Below are 20,045 nucleotides of genomic sequence, written 5' to 3' on the forward strand. Positions count from 1 at the left end.
CTAATAAAAGTTCAGATGGCTAATGGTCTCTGCTCCTTCCTCTAGGTTTATTTCCATCTACAGAGGACCCAGCCACACCTATAAGGTCCAGAGACTGACGGAATTCACATGCTACTCCTTCAGAATCCAGGCGGCAAGCGAGGCTGGGGAAGGGCCCTTCTCAGAAACCTACACTTTCAGCACAACCAAGAGCGTCCCCCCCACCATCAAAGGTCTGTAGGCCATGAGTTTCTGGCAGGCTCTTCTATGAGAGTAAGGAAATGTTGGACCTGGAGTAGGAGGCTCTGTTCTGACCTAAAATGTACTCTCTTAATATTTCTAGTATCAACAACATAGAATCAAAACAACTTTTTGAAAGAGAAGGCTGAGGAATGGGTTCTCTGAGGAATTGCTAAGGCCTTTCCTCAGGTCTGTATAAATGTTTACTGCAAATAATGTAGTGGCCTCATCCCTGCAGAGGATGGGACAGAGAAAAGGAACACACCCCAGTGGCACACTTGGGGTTAGAAATGAGGGTGGACCCCGGTGTGGGTAGCACTTGTGACCATTTACCACAGAGGGTTTGACAGTCTCCCTTCCCAGAGACTGGCAGGAGGAGCAGAGGTTGGCCTCCGTCTTCAGATGGCTGTGGTGCCTGGAGACTAGAGACTGACCCAGGCGATTCATCAGCCTGTCCCCCCCGCCACTGTGGAGAGGTCCTTTGGAAGGGTGTTCTCACCAACTTGAGCATTTGTCTTGAGGTTTGCCAGTGACTAGTTTACTCTGTCCCTTCATGGGCACGGAGAGTGAGCAAAAGCCACTCTGCCCAGGCTCTCCCTCCGTGGGGTGTAGTGAGCGCTCGACTCCCATTTCCAGCCACGGAGTTCTGCCTTGTGCCCAGCTGACTTGCAAGATGACAGGGCAGACGACGTCTGGCTCAGCCCTCCCACCCGGCCGCTCACGGCCTCCTCAGCCTTGCCCTTCATTCGCCAATAGGGTGATTCTTATGGAGGTCCCTGCTGCCCAGGATGACCTGAGAGGCTGCCGGACAGACAGGCAGCTTACCTGAACCAGGTTTTACACGGGTAAAGTGAGTCGCTATATCGTTTAGGTGGCTAGGGGGATGAGCACGACCTGTGCAAAAAGGTCCTTCATATGTGTGGCCCCGGGAGCAAGGCCATTGGATTCACTGCTTCCACATGGAGGAGCTGTGTCGGCTACCACCAGGGTAGGGTCCGTTTCTGAGGATAAGAGACCTCAGGGCCTGGGTCAAGGCCTGGCTTGGATTCTGTGAAGGTTTCCTGTAGCTCTTTCGAGGGTACTTTATGGTAGCTACCTTCTCCCTGGCTTCCCTGCTCCTCAGCAGTCCAGAAGTTCTTTGGCAGTGGCTTTTTCACGTGATTAAGAAACTACTATAAATGGATGCAAGGCCTTGCTGGGTCACGTGGGTAGTAAATGCCCCAGCCCCTTGGTGGCATTTTGCCTGTCAGCTGTAACAGAAGAGATTCCTGAACACACTGGGTTTAATAGATTTGTTGTGACGAGGAACATTTACCAACCTTTACCAACTAGCAAATGGCCCGGGTCTTTTTTTTTTTTTTTTTTTTTTTTTTAAATTTTCTTTTTTTTTAAGGTTTATTCATTTTTGAGAAACCGAGTGTGAGCGGGGGAGGAGCAGAGAGAAAGGGAGACACAGAATCCGAAACAGGCTCCAAGCTCCGAGCTGTCAGCACAGAGCCTGATGTGGGGCTCGAACTCACTGACCATGAGATCGTGACCTGAGCTGAACTCGGCCACTTAACCGACTGAGCCACCCAGGTGCCCTGTCAGGGGTCTTTCTGCCACTAATTTTGCCTCTCAACATGTTTGTTGGTGGAGATTCATTTTGTGGACAATGGAATACTAAATTGATAGCACTTGAATTTCATGGTACATTTTCTACAGAAGGACAGGCTCCTCACACTGCCGCATGGTCAGATCTTCTTCCTCTTCCTCTTCGGTTCAGGAAATTGTTACCTTAGCTGGAGAACTATTTGGTCCTCCAAATATAATATATCTATCTATATAGATATAGATATATATATATATATATCTATATCTATATAGATAGATAGATAGATAGATAGCTATAATATAATAAGCTGGAGAGCCTTATTTTTTCCATAAATTAATTAGGGTTTTAGCCAATTAATTGCAACTCATTTTTGAGAAAGCCTTTATTTTTCCGAAATAGTACTATACAGATGCAAATAAAAACAGCTACCTCTAAAGAATTAATTTCATGTAATTACAAATTAAAGAATAAGGAGGTTCAGAGAGGAGTTATGTGTTCTAGTTATAACGTAGAAAAATATCAGATATTGAATTAAGCTGTAGAGAGATAGCATAGGCTATGAGAAAATATTTTAAAATTCTGTAACATTTTACATGCTTTACTGCAAACTAATGTAATTTTCCTTTAAGCCAGAATTAGGAGTCCAGTAGGTGAAAAATGTACTAAAAAATATATACAAATATGAGATAACTTGACTTTTACAGGCTTTCTCACAATGCTGACCATTCTCTGGGACTTAAGCTCACATGTCACCCACTCCTCAAACCTTCCCCCTGGAACTCGCTCACATTTTATTTCTCTTTGTATTTGTCTCAAACCTTGCTCTCCCCTTCCCTCAACTAGGTCTTAATTCCCTAGAAAGCAAGGTTTATAGTCCATGTTTTGAATTCTCCAAAGTACCCAGCTCAGGGCCTAATCCTACAACGTGTTCAATAGCTATTTGAAAAAGAACAAAAATGCGGGGCACCTGGGTGGCTCAGTCGGTTAAGTGGCCAACTTCGGCTCAGGTCATGATCTCACGGTCCGTGAGTTCGAGCCCCGCGTCGGGCTTTGTGCTGACAGCTCAGAGCTTGGAGCCCATTTCAGATTCTGTGTCTCCCTCTCTCTCTGACCCTCCCCTGCTCATGCTCTGTCTCTCTCTGTCTCAAAAACAAATAAACGTTGGGGCGCCTGGGTGGCGCAGTCGGTTAAGCGTCCGACTTCAGCCAGGTCACGATCTCGCGGTCCGTGAGTTCGAGCCCTGCGTCGGGCTCTGGGCTGATGGCTCAGAGCCTGGAGCCTGTTTCCGATTCTGTGTCTCCCTCTCTCTCTGCCCCTCCCCCGTTCATGCTCTGTCTCTCTCTGTCCCAAAAATAAATAAACGTTGAAAAAAAAAAATAAAATAAATAAATAAATAAATAAATAAACGTTAAAAAAAAATTAAAAAAAAAAAAAGAAAGGAAAAGAACAAAAATGCAATCCAGGCTAAGCCTTTTTTTTTTTTAACGTGTTTTATTTTTTATTTTTTTTAATTTACATCCAAATTAGCATATAGTGCAACAGTGATTTCAGGAGTAGATTCCTTAGTGCCCCTTAGCCATTTAGCCCATCCCCCCTCCCACAACCCCTCCAGTAACCCTCTGTTTGTTCTCCATATTTATGAATCTCTTCTGTTTTGTCCCCCCCCCCGTTTTTATATTATTTTTGTTTCCCTTCCTTATGTTCATCTGTTTTGTCTCTTAAAGTCCTCATATGAGTGAAGTCATATGATTTTTGTCTTTGTCTGACTAATTTCACTTTGCGTAATACCCTCCAGCCCCATCCACGTAGTTGCAAATGGAGGCTGAGCAGTTTTTAATAGGATAATAAGCAAAGGAGTTTTCATCAATGGCTTGCTAGTCATGGAGGATCTTTTCTTTATAAAGGGCTCCCCGCAGGTCTTGTAGGAGGTTGGGCCAATAAACCCCCCTCTCAGAGCGGACACTAAGCACTCTCCCGCTCCAGTATTACCAAAATGTTGACTGTTACTGTGATTTTGGGTTTTGAGCTTGGATCTGTGGATCTGTATTTCAGCACCTCGAGTCACACAGTTGGAAGGAAATTCATGTGAAATTTTATGGGAGACGGTACCACCGATGAAAGGTGACCCTGTCAACTACATTCTGCAGGTATTGGTTGGAAGAGAATCTGAGTACAAACAGGTAAGAACCGGCGTGCTTGACATGTGTGCAGCTTCTCAGTCTAAGCCTCTACCTCTAGCCTTGAAAGATTCAGTGACTGGTGAGCCAGGGTTTTCTTACAGCCAATCCTAGAAACTGCCTAGTGTATACCCATTTATATAAGCCCTAGTTTCCATTTTGTCTGTGGAGGCATTAAATTTTCAGTTCTCAAGCATGACCTTACAAAGAATATTAAATTCTGTATTTGTATTTGATATCGGCAGTGATGTTTACAAATGTCAAAATCGGTATGCAATGAAAACCCAAGTGCCAATGGCTTTACTACAGAGGGAGAGTAGTTTCAACCTAACTGCTGAAGCCTGTGTCCTGTCTGCCTTTTTTTATAGAAGTTAGAAGGATAAAGTACATGACTTAGCAGCTCTTGAGGCCTGTGATTCAGCAACTCGAGGTCACTGTTTGTCACCCTTAAATGTGCAATCACCTAGGAATCTGTTAAAATGCAAATTCTGATTCACTAGTGGGGGGGGAGGGTTCCAGCTCCCACGTGATGCTGGTCCATGAACCATAACTTGAGTTAGCAAGGCTTATACAGATCACCTGATAAACCCATGCAAGAGAGAATGTAATTGGAATATAACCGATCCTTTGTTCTTTCACAACTGTACAATGTCAGTCACTGGTACTGATACCACCAGCAGATACTGATGATTCAGATCATCCATAGATGATTCAGATACTCCATCGGTTTCCGTAATGTTTCCAGGAACTTGATAACTGTTTTGTGAAATCAGGATATGATCCCATTACTCTGAGGAGAGGTGAAGCCCATTCCTTCCCAGAGCTTTTTATTTTTTTTTTAAATTTTTTTTTTCAACGTTTATTTATTTTTGGGACAGAGAGAGACAGAGCATGAACGGGGGAGGGGCAGAGAGAGAGGGAGACACAGAATCGGAAACAGGCTCCAGGCTCTGAGCCATCAGCCCAGAGACCGACGCGGGGCTCGAACTCACGGACCGCGAGATCGTGACCTGGCCGAAGTCGGACGCTTAACCGACTGCGCCACCCAGGCGCCCCCTTCCCAGAGCTTTTAATGCAGGCATGCGTGTATATCAAACTTAGAAACTTGAAGATAAATGTCACCTGTCTTCTAAAACATTGGCCTAATTGTAAGACCCCTCTGTTCAGTTCTTGAGGCTCCAGATACACAAAGCAAGTAGAAAGTAATTTGATTCAGAGCTTTTGCTAAATTACTGGCTAATATTCCTTATACAATAATGAAGAATACTTGCAAGTGTGTAAGATGATCAGAGAAAATTTTGGTGCACTTCATGTACTTTGTTAATATGAAGAATCAGATAAAAGGATGAGCCCCATTTTGCAAAAAACTATGACATTTACTAGTAAGTATGGATTAACCTCAGTGGATGATATAATTAAGGTTTCCATTATTCCTCTTTAAGAGCAAAACACTAGAAAACAGAGAGGAAAACACTGTTGTATCATTTCACTTTCCAATCTCATTCTTTACAGCATATCCCATTTCAGACTAAATAATTTTCTGTGTTTGTTTGAGCTCACCAGATAGATAGGATTGGTTGCAGGGTCTCAGCTCAGATAGAGGGCAGAGGGCTTTTCCCTCTTAACTGCAGTCATCTTAACTCCAGCAGCACTGTCCTGTTCCATAGCAGTGAAAGATGAAATGATACCGAATTTCACAGCGTATCATTTAACACTTGAGAATGATTTGTTTCCCAACAGTACCTTCATTGCATGTTCGTCCTTGTTATTTTAAAAACATTGTATTTCCCGTACCATGCTTTTGCACCTGTTCTTAGAAAAATCTTCTGCTGCTTAAAAGAGGGATTGCTGTTTTACATTGAGAAGGCAGCATTATTTGATCAAGATCAATACATCGCAAGCATTGCTAAAACATGGGTAAATCAATGCAGTAATTTAGATTTTATCAGCAATGTGGCTGTTTCTAATCTGCTATTTGTTTGGGGTTCCTGGCTGACTCAGTTGGAAGAGCATGCAATTCGATTTCAGGGTCGTGAGTTTGAGCCCCACGTGGGGTGTAGAGATTATTTAAAAATAAAATCTTTAGGGGCGCCTGGGTGGCGCAGTCGGTTAAGCGTCCGACTTCAGCCAGGTCACGATCTCGCGGTCCAGGAGTTCGAGCCCCGCGTCAGGCTCTAGGCGGATGGCTCAGAGCCTGGAGCCTGTTTCCGATTCTGTGTCTCCCTCTCTCTCTCTGCCCCTCCCCCGTTCATGCTCTGTTTCTCTCTGTCCCAAAAATAAATAAAAACGTTGAAAAAAAATTAAAAAAAAATAAATAAAAAATAAAAAAAATAAAATAAAATCTTTAACAGGGGTGGCTCATTCAGTTAAGTGACCAACTCTTGATCTCCGCTCTGGTCGTGATCTCACGGCTGTGTGTTCCACTCAACACACTCATTGGGCTCTGCACTGGTCATGAAGCCTACATATATATGTAAAATTAAAAAAACATTGTTTTTAAATCTGCTATTTGTTTAATGTTATATATTTAGACCCATGGATTTATAAATCCTAATAGGATATGCAGTCACATGTGTAGAACTCAGAATACATTTCTTATTGTAGTTATAAGCAAGTTTCTTGTTGAAAATATATGAAAACATCGTACTTTAGGGCAGGCTCAGTAGATAGGGATTAGCATTCTTCACATAACCATGTGTTTACTACATTTACCAAGAAATGATTAAGGTGGGCCGTGGTGCGTTAAAAGCCACGGTTGAGTCAGGGACAATTTGTACTGCGGTTTTTTGGATTTTTTTTTTTTTTTTTTTTTTTGCTTCTCCCTGTTCAATAAGCATTAACTTAAACATGATGTTTTGAGTACTTCATTCAGTTTTTCTGGACATGAAATAGGAAATGAAACCTATTTATATTATGGGTGCAGAGTAATGGTTAAAATAATTGTGCTCCGGAGATAACAGGCTTTGAATACATAGAAGCAAAGCAAAAGAAAAGGGGAGGTAATTCTCGCCGAGCATACACCACAGCAGAGCTCCGTGCTCTTAGGGAGCACTCTGGATACCTCAATCCCAGCACTAACCAGACAGGATCTATGAATGTATGGGCTTGTGTTACTCCTTGTTATTTCTCAGTACTGGCACGTAGTTAGGCACTCAGTAAATGTTTCTTGCCTGCGTGAAAGAGGCAGTTTCAAAGGAATGGTGTTATTTATACTCAGGGTAGTAGTAAGAGTAAGCTTCAGCATGGGGTGGATTTAGAAGGTTTGTAACTTAGGTGAAAAAAATCACCTGTAACAGGAGAGTGTCTTTCTGCTTCCCAGGCTTATGTTATACAGGCAGATATGGCAAACACCAAGGCTTTTTCTGATGTTTCACTTGAAACATTGATTTTAACTTTGCCTTGGTTCTGGCTTATTAGCTTTCTTTTGTTCAGCCACCAAGATAGGAGGTGAGCAGTTGGTTGTAATTATAAATGGTCTCTTAAAGGAGTAAATCCTCACCTAAAATTTTACTCTGTATTAGAACGCATACATAGATTGATTTGGCTTTCCTGCCATTAATAAACATGCCAAGCACAAGTTTTTTCAAAGAAGCTTAAAACTTCTTGTCAGACAGTATTAATTATAAAGCATTCTGGAAAGGAATGAAAATTATATGTATACGCAGGTGACTGATTTTTTTTTTGCACGAGATATAACATAGTTTGATACCTGCATAAGAAATGTAAAGCAAGATGATTCATATTCATACCCCAGAAGTATGAAAAATTTTTACCAAACTTTATATAATTTTTACAAGAAAAATTTTTCAGAGCATACAGGGACGGGGCAGAAAGAGAAGGAGAGAGAGAGAATCCCAAGCAGGCTCTGTACTGTCAGCATGATGCAAAGCCAGACTTGGGGCTTGAACTCACAAACCATGAGATCATGACCTGAGCTGAAATTAAGAATCGGATGAGCCACCCAGGAGCCCCTAAAAAAAATATTTCATGAAGAGGAGCAAAGAGTACCAAACTGCTGTAACACATTGTTACATGTTAGGGAAAAATTTGTGACAAATCATTAATATTCTTGGTGCTCAGATTTGTTGCATTAAGTAAACCTTTAAAGCATCTCAAAATTTGTGGACCTTTACATTTAATTTGGTGGCATCTCTGAATAAATTTTCATTTTCTATCATGTTTTAGAATGTAGTATTGGGACTTAACATTGGTTCTTCATGGCATCACAGCAGGTACTATGAGGAAAGAGCTGCTCTTAAGGCAACATTTGAAAGTCTTAGAGCCTACATATTTTTTAATGGCTTTCAATTCAGTTCCCTAACACAGCTCTTTATTTTTGCCTGAATAAAGGATCAAATCCAAAGCAAAATAATAGATCAACATGGGGACATTTAAAAGCCATCATTTATTTTACGGATTAACTTTTTTAGGTTTACAGGTTCCTTTAAGTATCTGATGGAGGCCATCAGAAAAATGCTCACACATCCACTTAAAAATTCATGAGACAAGTTTTTATTCTGTTCAGCGAAGTCCAGGTTTAGGACCCTGGTTTATTGAGAAACTATTAGGTACTTTGTACCGTGAGAGAGCCGACATAGAACAGAAGAGCGTGGGCAGTGCTCTCAGAGCTTAGACGCCCATTGGGGTGAGAACAGCAGACCCCCAAGAAGCAGTTCAGCAACAGTACCCTTACCTGTCCTCTTCAGCTCAGGGACAACAACGCCTGCCCAGCACTGCACCCTCTACAAAGGAGGCTTGCAGGTTGGTGGGTTCCCTCTTGAGCTGGAGAGTATCCCACAGTCCTGTGATAGTAGAATTAATTCACTTCACTGAGCCTCGGCCACTTTGTTATAAAAGCAGGGACTCTAAACCTCTAACTGGGGGCCATTGTGAGCTTCAGGCCCTTCAGTAATGAGAACGCTCTACATAAGTGACACTGCTGTGCAGCTCTGCCCCCCTTTGCAGTTCTTGAGAGGGGCAGTATTAGTAGAGACCCAAGCATTGGCCCAGGTGCAGACCTCCAGGGATCCTCCCCAGAGACTCTCCGGGATCAAGGAATCCAACTGCAGAGCATGTTCTGAATTCACGGGCACAGATTGTTCATTTCAGTTATCTGAATATTACTTTCGGTCCTCCTGATTGGAATAAAGGTCAAAATTACTTTAAGATCTATTATACATCAAACCAAGAACAGAAATAGTCTTGATAAAAATAATATTGCTTCTATACTTATTGAGATATTATGATTGGTTACTTCAATAAAGACCATCTTAAATGGAGCTATGCCTTTTAAATTGGGTTCAGGCAGGAGGAAAAGCCCATAATGGTGCCCCTGTCAAAATGAATGAAAATAAAGGGACACGAGGCCTGCCATCCTGATGCAGAGAGCTGTGCAGTCCCAGGAAAAGTCACTTCAGTGGAGGCACAGCTGTGTGACGGATAGGACGAACTTGTGGTTTTGTGATCCCCTGGCTGTGACTGTTTACACAGAAACAAATCAGTTATCTCCAGCCTCAGGAACCGGAGTCCTCAGGAAATGGGGTGTTGGAATTGTTTTCATTTTTCCTCAGCTAAGAATCCAAAAGTCGGCGCACCTGGCTGGCTCAGTCGGTTAGAGTATGCAACTCTTGATCTCGGGGCTGTGAGTTCAAACCCCATGTTGGGTGTGGAGCCTACTTAAAAATAAAATATAAAATAAGAATCCAAAAGGCCTAATAAGCATCGTTGACTATTTCTAAAATATATTAGAAACTATAGTTTCTATTAATGCACTAAAAACAACTTACTGTTAATGATTCCATTTTTTACAATGATGGCTGCACCTGTACTGAAAATTCTTTTCTGTTGCTATGTGGTTTGTGTGTCTAATACTTAATGTTTCCTTGTTTCTGCTAAGTCTCCCCTCTTTTCAAACAGTGTGGTGTAAGAATATCTGCTCTTGAGTATTTGAAAGTTCTAATTAGAGAACATTCACTGAGCATCAACTTAGTTGAGGCTATCCATGGTGCTGGTTGCTGTGGATAATAGAACACAGTCCCACACTCAATATGTTTACCATATTTTTTAAAAGATTTTTGAGTTGGCAATGCTTGAAAAGGGGGGAGCTGTTCCAATTAAAACACCAAGAATGGCTAAAAGAAAAACATTTACAAATTAAGGCCTAAGTTTTAATTGGATTCGTCATTAAGGAAGTTCCCTTCTATTAGACATTCATTTTTCCTTCACTAAAGCTTTTTGCCAAATGGTATGAGAAAAGTAGCATTCCTTTGCTTTCTAAAAACATTTTCAGAGATCTTCATTCCAGAAAGTTAGAGTTGAGAAGAGCCATCAAAATGAATATATGAAGTCTCTGTTCAGGATTCCATGAATTGGGTTCCTAAGAAATGAAATCTACTTTTGGGCCAGCTTTCTTCCAAAGCTCTAGCTGTGCAAATTCTGGAAGCCATAGAATTCATTTAAATAAATAGAAGTGAACATTTATATCCAGTTTCCAAAAGTCTCAAAAACATCTGTGGGGATAGGTTATTAACTGGTTTCCTTCAACGAGGTCATTGTTTGAAGGCAGAAATTAAGAGGCCACAGCACAGAAATGCTGCCCAAGCCTTTGCTTGGCACAGACTGAGTGGAGGAATTGCTGTCCATACAGCATAAAGGAAAGGCAGTGTTTTCCTCCAGAGGCAGCAGGAACCAGGATGGGGTGATCTGGGAGGGGTTTAATGGGAACACCAGACAGAGAGTGGGGCTGTCTGGGAAGACCGAGTCAGGCCATGAGAGCTGGACCTCATGGCAGACTGTAGTCATTAGATGAGGAGTAAAGCAGAGGGCAGGTGGTGGCATCTCTACCAGAGGGAATGGCACAGGCAGAGCTGGGGCGGTTCCAGTGGTGAGCAGAGGTATTTGACTTAGGAGTGGGATCTCATCTTTGCAAGGAATCCTTAAGAAATGAACAGCCTTTCTGAAGATCCTCGCTTGCTTTATCTCTAAGCAGGAGGATTAAACTGGATAAAGTTGGCTTACCTTCCGCAGCGTGTTCTCACAAAGCATTCTTCACATACAGTTTCTCTTTAACCCTCAGCCCCCCTTAGAGTTAGGTTAGGTACTGTTACTATTCCCATGTTAAAGGTGAGGAAATTAAGGCTCAAAGCTGTTCGGTTGCCTAAGTTCACAAACCTAGAAAGTAACGGAGTGAGCATTTAGACCTGGGATCCTGGTTCCAGTCCCTGTGCTTGAGAAGGGAAGGCCCACTTGCCTCCCAGTTCCCCAGGTTGCACGGAGGAGAAGAGCTCCAACAGCTACAGTCTTTCGACCTGTGTGTGGTAAGTGGCAACAGATACTTCAGAGGAGGAGCGGCCTCTTCAATAAAACAGATCTAGCAGGAAATCTTACAGCTAAGCTGTATGACAGCTTCTCTCCAATTCAGTAAACATCCCAGTGCTAACTTCTCACCACAGAATCAGAATGGCTTGTTTACTGGGACGTTGCAGATAAGAAACCAGAGCTGGGTGGCAAGTGTGGAAGGACCTTCTTTATCAAACTGGTCCCGTGGGTTGTAAATCATTCCCTCCAGGAATGGTCTCCATAGTTTCCAAGAAAAGGCTTTTCTCAGAAAATACCAACTTGAGCATTTAGACTTAGGAGATTAAATCTCAATTAAGAAAGTAAAGAACATTACAGTTAAAAGATTTCTTTAATGAAAAAACATGTACACCATTTGTTTCCTTGAGACCACCCACATGTTGGGACATAATTCATAGACAGTTCCATCAGGGTGTAGTTGGAACTCCTGAAGAGCTGGCAGTGTGTGGGTCGGGGCAGTCACCATGACAACAAGCTCCTCTTAAACCATCATTTAACTAAATCATCACTGGAGCAGTGAGAGACCTCTCCCTCAGTGGTCTCTTAGTACCAGACGGGGGCGCTCTTCTTACAGCCCTTTCATACTTGGTTGCTCCAAACCAGTTCTGTCTATGACTCCAGTTGCTAATGCTCTTGCTACAGTCTTTAAAGAAATAAGGTAAGTAACTCACCAAGGGGAACATGCTTAAAATCTTTTTTTTTTTTTTTTAGTTTTTTTTAATGTTAATTTATTTTTGAGAGAGAGAGAGAGAGAGAGAGACAGAGGGTGAGCTGGGGAAGGGGCAGAGAGAGAGGGAGACACAGAATCCGAAGCAGGCTCCAGGCTCTGAGCTGTCAGCACAGAGCCCGACGTGGGGCTCAAACTCACAAGCCGCAAGATCTTGACCTGAGCCAAAGTCAGACGCTTAACCAACGGAGCCACCCAGCCGCCCCAGAACATGCTTAAAATCTTACAAAAGGCCTAGCAAAAGCAATGATGAATCTGGATAGTAGTAAGAAACAAACAAAATTGGTTTTCTGGCACTTGGTCATTAGACAAAAGTATAATAAATAAGACATTGTAAAGTTTGAAAACAAGGGAGGAAAAATCTTAAGAAAAAGGCTAAATATCTGGGGTGCCTTGGTAGCTCAGTCGGTTAAGCGTCTGACTTCAGCTCAGGTTATGATCTTTTAAAAAAAATTTTTTTTTAATGTCTATTTATTTTTGAGAGAGAGAGACAGAGTACAAGCTGGTGAGGGGCAGAGAGAGAGAGGGAGACACAGAATCAGAACCAGGCTCCAGGCTCTGAGCTGTCGGTACAGAGCCTGATGCAGGGCTCAAACTCACAAACTGTGAGATCGTGACCTGAGCCAAAGTCAGACCCTTAACCAACTGACTGAGCAACCCAGATGCCCCCCAAAAAAATTTTGTAAAGGCTAAATATCAAGTGAACATTGGTAGTTGGTTCCCTTTTCTAAACCGTGAGATCCTTTTACTGTCTTTGTTTGCCCAACACTAAATGCATGGCCAGTATACTTGTGTTCACTGATGGTAGGTCCTATTTCTTGGTAATTGGTAGAAGTTGATACACCAGGCTTTAAAAACACTCAACATTTGGAGGCGCCTGGGTGCCTCAGTTGGTTGAGCTTCCAAGCTTCAGCTCAGGTCATGATCTCACAGCCTGTGAGTTCGAGCCCCACACCAGGCTCTGTGCTGACAGCTCAGAACCTGGAGCCTGCTTCGGATTCTGTGCCCCCTCTCTCTCTGCCCTTCCCCACTCGTAGTCTCTCTCTCTCTCTCTCTCTCTTTCTCTCTCTCTCTCAAAAATAAACATTTAAAAAAAAATTTTTGAAAACACTCAACATTTGTAGATCCCCACTAACTCTGTAGCTGATAAGTGTTTCAGACAACGTTGAGAACATTGGAAATACTTTTTATTTTCTAGGGGATTTGTATTGATGGGCAAAAACGACAGCTTTACTAAGTTAGCCTGTAGCTAGGTTGAAAATGCTTATGATTATCACTTTTAATTGCTGTGTTTTAATAATATATTTGGAGTTGTTGGTGTAATAGCTTCCTTTTCCTGTGCAGTGCTATGTACAAGGCATATTTTAAGTGCTTTATCAATCCTCAGTGCCATTCATACAGGAAAGATTCAGTTAATTTTACTTTCTTGTTCATCAGCCAAATCTCTTACTGATTTGCTTGAGTTCCAGGTACTTTTTTTCCTATCTCAATTCATTGATTGTAATGTAAGCCATGAATTTTTATGTAATTTTAATGTGATCATCATTTTCTTTAAGTTTGAGGCTATCACTTTGATAAAAGAGCCTTGTGAGATCTCCCTTCCTCCAAGAGTTCTCTAAGTAGACTGGTAGTTTTCAGGTCCCTTTAATGGTAAGCCTCGTGGTGATTGTATTAGAGTTAACAAAGGGGAAGAAAATTTCCCAGGTCCTTAATGGAAAAAAACAGATTGTCTTGTGTTTACTGTCTGTATGACCAGATGGACCACTGAATTACTTAAATGTTAATTTGTGATAAATTGGAGTGTGTAGAAAAAAATTTTTTTCAAGAAAACAATTAGGCACATACCTCCCACAAAACTAGGAGAAAATATTTGTAAGATGTATCTGGCCAAGGATTTATATCCAGATGATAAAAATAGCTCCTACAGGGGCACCTGGGTGGCTCAGTCAGTTAAGCGTTCGACTTCAGCTCAGGTCATGATCTCACGGTTCATGGGTTCGAACCCCGCATCAGGCTCTGTGCTAACAGCTCAGAGCCTGGAGCCTGCTTCAGATTCTGTATCTCCCTCTCTCTCTCTCTGCCCCTCCCCTGCTCACACTCTGTGTCTCTCTTTCAAAAATAAATAAACATTTAAAAAAAATTTTTTAAAAGAAGAGCTCCTACAAATAACTAAAAGTAAATTAAAAACAGGCAAAAAGACTTGAACATACTCTTCACAAAAGAAGGTATATGAATGACCAATAAGCAGATGAAAATATAGGAAACATCGTTAGGCATCAGACAAATGCAGATGAGATAGCATTATCACCCATCAGAATGGCTAAAATATAAATGACCAATAATAACAAATGTTGATGAGGATGGGGTACAACCAGAACTCTCCTACTTTGCTGGCAGAAGGTACAAAGTGATGTAATCACTTGGGAAAACTATTTCTCATGAAGTGAAATGTAGATGTTCCTGTGACCCAGCACTTCTCCTAAGTATTTACTCCAGAAAAATAAAAACTTAAGTCCTCAAAGATTTGTACACAGATGCTCATAGCAGCCTTATTATATAAAAGCTCCAAACTGGGAAAAAAATGCAAATGTCCATCATAAAGAGAATGGATACATTGAGGTCTAGACAGGTGATAGAACACTACTGAATCCGTAACCTGGATGAAGCTTGTAGGCACAAGAGCGGGCGTGAAGTGGGGTGCCATTTATATGAACTTCTAGAGCAGGCCAAACTAATTACAGAAACAAGTCAGAATAGCGTGTACTTCTTTTTATTTATTTGAAAGAGAAGGAGAAACAATCCCATGCAGGCTCCACCCCATCAGTGCAGAGTCCTATTTGGGGCTCGAACTCACGAACCATGAGATCATGCCCTGAGCCGGGATCAGCAGTCAGATGCTTAACTGACTGAGCCACCCAGGGGCCCCAGAATAGGATGTACTTCTTGAAGGTGGAAGTAGGATATCTTAATGGGGTAGTGTTATATGGTGCATGCAACTGTCAAAAAATCATCCAACTGACACTTTGCATTGTATTGTTTCTACAACTTTTTAATTGTTTCCTTTCAGCAAATGTTAATTTGTTCTGTGGACCAAGATCTGGGGCTCTTTGTAAGAATTAAGTCATCTTCTAATTTACAGCCTAAATGCTTATTAAAATTTAGATGCGTATGTATTACTTAGGCCAGCTGCAATTCTAGTCGCTGAATTTTATATTATGTTTATTCAGAGTGGGTTAGAACACCTTCCTTTGTTGCTGTTGGATGAAATACAGATTGGGAGAAATAACCCGTCTACATCATTTTTGTTTTTATGGCGTAAAGCCAGGTCCACAAGGCCCCCAGCGTTATAGGATTATTCCTTTAGAAGACCACAGTGTTACAGATTAACTGACCAGGACTTTTTCGTTTTCCCTGGAAGGTATACAAGGGAGAAGAAGCAACATTCCAGATCTCAGGCCTCCAGACCAACACAGACTACAGGTTCCGCGTGTGCGTGTGCCGTCGCTGTGTAGACACCTCTCAGGAGCTAAGCGGAGCTTTCAGTCCCTCTGCGGCTTTTGTATTACAGCGAAGCGAGGTCATGCTCACAGGGGACACGGGGAGCATAGACGATCCCAGAATGAAGAGCATGATGCCTACTGACGAACAGTTTGCAGCCCTCATTGTGGTTGGCTTTGCAACTTTGTCCATTTTGTTTGCCTTTATATTACAGTACTTCTTAATGAAGTAAACAAACCCAACAAAACTAGAGGTATGAATTTAATTAATGCTACACATTTTAATACACACATTTATTCAGATACTCCCCTTTTTAAGCCCTTCTGTTCTTTGATTTATATACTTCTCTTGTTTTACAGATTTAGCTAGGAAAAAAAAAATATCAGTGTTTTGGTGCACCTTTTTGAAATGCAAAACTAGGAAGAGACTAAACTGGATTTTTTTTTTTTTTTTTAAAGAAAAGCAAACCGGATACCAAAAGCTAGCTTTCAAATGTTTTCTTTTATCTTCAGATTTACCTTTATTCTGTTTTCACTGATGTCTTTTGCAAGCCTTTGGTTGGTTGTTTTTTTTTCTTCCATGTTACAGTTTAGTAATTTATATTCACCAGTCACTTCTTTTGTCTTGATCATCGATATCTGTGAACATGAATCACAGTGTGTGTAGTTACAGGTCTAGGATTCCAGTGTTGTCAGAGTATTAGCACACAACTACAACGGCAACAACAACGTACAGAAGATGTGTTCGCTCAGATAAGGCTGCCCTAAACAACCCTTTTGTCACTCAGTTGTTTAACTGTGTTTAGCTCATTTGAATCAAAATGTGTACTTTAATCTAAAATGTTTTAATAATCTGTATTTCTTCTGATTTTAACACTATGAGCTGCCTGTCTAAGAAATCAAGTAACCAAAATGCACCTATAAATTATGGAGCATTGTAGATTTTTACCCCATCGATTCATAGCAGTAATTTTAAGAGGGCATTGTGCAATAGTTAGTTGTTTCCTTGTTCAGCTGTTTTAAAAGCTGCTTTAACTTGTTTGTTTGTCTTTGTGTAGAACTACTTCTAATCTAATCACTAGAGTTATTATATTCTGTTATGTTTGACCAGAGTTATATGGCGAGAACTGGTGACTGTTTAGTGCCTCTGCCCATTGTCCATGATTCATACTAATTGTGAGCAGTCTTCTTACAGCTTGTTGTTTTGGAAAGATTTGCCTTTAGGCTGTTCTTTGAGGTATCAATGAAGTGATCGAATTTCAATACCTTGATTCAATGCACATCATATTAATCTAACAGCAGATGAAAACTGGTAAAACCCAAACGAGAGTCATCTAAATTTGTAGTTCCTATTTTTGTGGGTTTGACCTGGCCATGTGTGGAGAGGGAATGATATTTGGTGGTGAGCACAGGGTGTTTGGGGGTGAAGGAGCCTAGATTCTCTCCCTGGATCTGTCACTAACTTGCTGCGTGACCTGAACACGTCACTTTACCTCTCTGTGCCTCAGTTTCCCGTGCATTAAAAATAAAATGAAATAAAATGAAATGGGGATTCTAATGTTTGTAAGTGCTTTGAGATCCTTGATCAACAGGTGCTATTGGAGTGCAAAGTGTTACTCTTGCATGTTTATTCTGAGTCATGAGATAATCAAGTTTAACCCAAAGTCATTGGATTATTTATATGAAGTCCATAATGTTCGCGTACCTCAGGGACATTTAAGAGTTGGAGGTGCAAATAAATATATTCCAAAAGGGTGCAACAGACACAGTGTATCCCCCTGCTTCTGTTTTTGTATATTTTTGCTACTTGGTTTTTCTTGATCATAGCGATTTTGTGCTTGGTCTATGTTGTCTTAAGATGCAGTATCCTGTACTAGCTTATAATATTCCCATACCAAAGTCATGGGGAAACCAACATTATTTTGTTTTTGGTTTATTTATACTATATTCTGCATACAGTACTTTAAATGCCAATTACAGTGCAATCTTTATTTATTGTAAAATTTTTTAAATGTACTTATGTACTAATTTCCCCTTGTAGCATGTTATTTTGTGTTTTATACTTTTGTAATTTTTAGGTCAGTCCTGTACCTTGGCAACATCTGTAGTATTATTATCAATCTTCTGACATTTTCTTGTGTTTTTAAAGAGAAGAGCATCTAGTGCATTAAATGCCAAAAAAAAAAAAATCCATTATCAGAGATTGAAACGTTTACATGTACCCAAAAAACCATAATCATCTCTTGAAAGAAAGTGCTGAGATCAATGAATTACTCTGTGTGCCTATATTGATGTAGTAAGTACTAGAGAGTTTTGTATTTTGTTATTGACTGTAATAATTAGTTTAATTAGCCTTGCAAAGTGATGGCATCAAGGTAAATATATTTTTGCCAAAGTTCTGGCCTTCCAAAACTCAGCCCTCTGCTTAAGTATGTGTTATGACCCACTCTACCGTGGCATCTGCGTTTCCGGAGACCATTGCTTAAAACACACCTTCTCCCCCCAAAACACCTGCATGAAATGAAGAGTTAAGTGTGTTCAAAAACCCTGTTTGCCAGGTGGGGGGGGGAGGTCCCTTTTTGGAAACACTTCAGAACTGCTGCTATAAAGAAATTCTCTGAATTGGTTGAAATGTTTTAAATGAAAGAATACTTAAGGCCAAGACTGCTACGAGTACTTTATCTTTTTTGAGATTGTCATCCTGTTGAACCACCAGAAAGCTGAAGTGGGTGAAATACCAGCTGGCGGCACTTTATTTTATTGTTCTTCGTGATTTGGTGTCCATTATAACCCCGTCAGTCCAAAAATTATTACTCCATCTGGCTCTGTTTTCTATCACAAATACGTATTTGTGACATCAGTATATAACTATATGTGTATTGCCGTTACACACGAACAATAAAATAAAGTGTTATATCGACCTTATTTCTCTTGCCCTTTTGCAATACGTACGAATGAGTGAGTGGCCGATTCCCGATGCTCTGTATGTCAGATTCCTCCCTGGCACAAGAAATTCCAGTCATGTAATGCAAACTGCCCTTTGTCCTCAAAGAAACTGTTTAAAGAGAAAACTTTTTTAAAAGATTTTTTTCATATTATCTGCCTTGTTCTTATCAACTTGAGATTGTTGGCATTTTCTAACTGTGTTTTGTTGGCTACAGTAAATCAGTATTCCTGTCAAAATTGAGAAGTGCCCTAATTGAATGTGTTTGAATGTTATCCTTGCACAGTTCTTTAAATTGAAAGACAAAATGTTTTACCTCACTGTTGGACATACATTCCAAGGTTTTCAACTCTAGGAGAAAAAAAAAAATAATCTTGTTTTCCTGTATTGTAAATTTTAGACTATTTCATACACATTGTATTAAAACTGCCATATCAATTTTAATGTATAGATTTTGCAAATACTATGCTATATGTAATACCTAACTGTATCTGTAGTGTATATGTAATATATTTATGCCCAATAAATGTTTTAATTCTTTCTGACGTAAGTAGGGTTTTTCTGCCATGAATAGGATTGCTTTTGTTGTTGTTGTTACTTTTTAAAAACTTAAACCACATCCCCAAAGTTGCACAGTCAAATGCCTTTCGAGGCCACCCAGGTGGCATCCAAAAGAGCAGTGGCACCCAAGGTCCTGCAAGATCACAGGCCATAATCACATGTGCTAATGTCTCAAAAGAAGCTAACGATTCAGATTTCCCTGTATGGGACAGCTAAAATGTGATTATGGACAATACAGGCCCGGGGGCTGCCAGTTAATTCCTTGTCAGAGTCTGTGTCCCTTACCTGTTATCTAAATGCCAAACCTTAGGGGCCCAGGTCTATCTCTGTACGCACGGAGACCCAGAATGCTCTCTCTCCAAGACGAACTCCCAGGGTTTTGACTTCCATCTTCCCTCCCCTGGGTCTCATTCAACAACAACAACAGCAATAAAGCACAGTGCCCCTGCTATGGCCATGGTTTCCTTATGTTCAGATGGTTTTGCTAGGAATCGCTAGTATCTTTCTCATTTCTGGAGGAAAAAAAATGTACAGAAAAACTTTCTAGAAGAAAATAAGCTCTGCGTTATAAAGAGTGATGGCCATTCCTGTGAGTAAAGGTGACAAAGTGGACACGTCAGAGTTTGCATGCTCCTAACACTCCACTGAAAATCTAGTAAAGATTTGTTGTCGTTAGTGTTACTGTTGTTGAATCACAACTCCCCTCAACACTGGGAAGAATGGGAAAGCACTTGCTAGCACCAAAATTTTGGAATTCTAATTTCTCAAGGAGAGGACTGAGCATCACCTCAATTCACATGCAGAATACGCTGAAGGCTCAAAAATTGACAGAAACATGTCCTTTTGAAGTGATGAACAGGGAAAGGAACCTAAAATGCTACTAGTTGAAACCTGTTTCAAATGCCATTGGATCCATAAAATTCCTCCCGTGTTGTGTTGTTTCCAGTTGGACAGCTGCAACCCTGCAGAA

General features: G+C 40.9%; 1 protein-coding gene across 2 annotated transcripts in view; it reads left to right on the plus strand.

Annotated features, from left to right (window-relative positions):
* Positions 1 to 19,059, plus strand: part of FNDC3B (fibronectin type III domain containing 3B) — a 361,487-nt gene extending 342,428 nt beyond the window's left edge. For both annotated transcript variants that reach the window (XM_047099654.1, XM_047099655.1), the window contains exons 24-26: positions 46 to 212; positions 3,866 to 3,993; positions 15,492 to 19,059. In XM_047099654.1, coding sequence (XP_046955610.1) covers positions 46 to 212; positions 3,866 to 3,993; positions 15,492 to 15,803 — 607 coding nt within the window. In that variant the 3' untranslated portion in view covers positions 15,804 to 19,059. The remainder of the gene's footprint in view (positions 1 to 45; positions 213 to 3,865; positions 3,994 to 15,491) is intronic.
* Positions 19,060 to 20,045: the final 986 nt, after the last annotated feature.

The sequence above is a fragment of the Lynx rufus genome, unplaced genomic scaffold, assembly GCF_022079265.1.
Source record: "Lynx rufus isolate CCGP_SWC_20201006 ecotype Redwood Valley unplaced genomic scaffold, mLynRuf1.p SCAF_5, whole genome shotgun sequence".
Classification (NCBI taxonomy): Eukaryota; Metazoa; Chordata; class Mammalia; order Carnivora; family Felidae; genus Lynx; species Lynx rufus.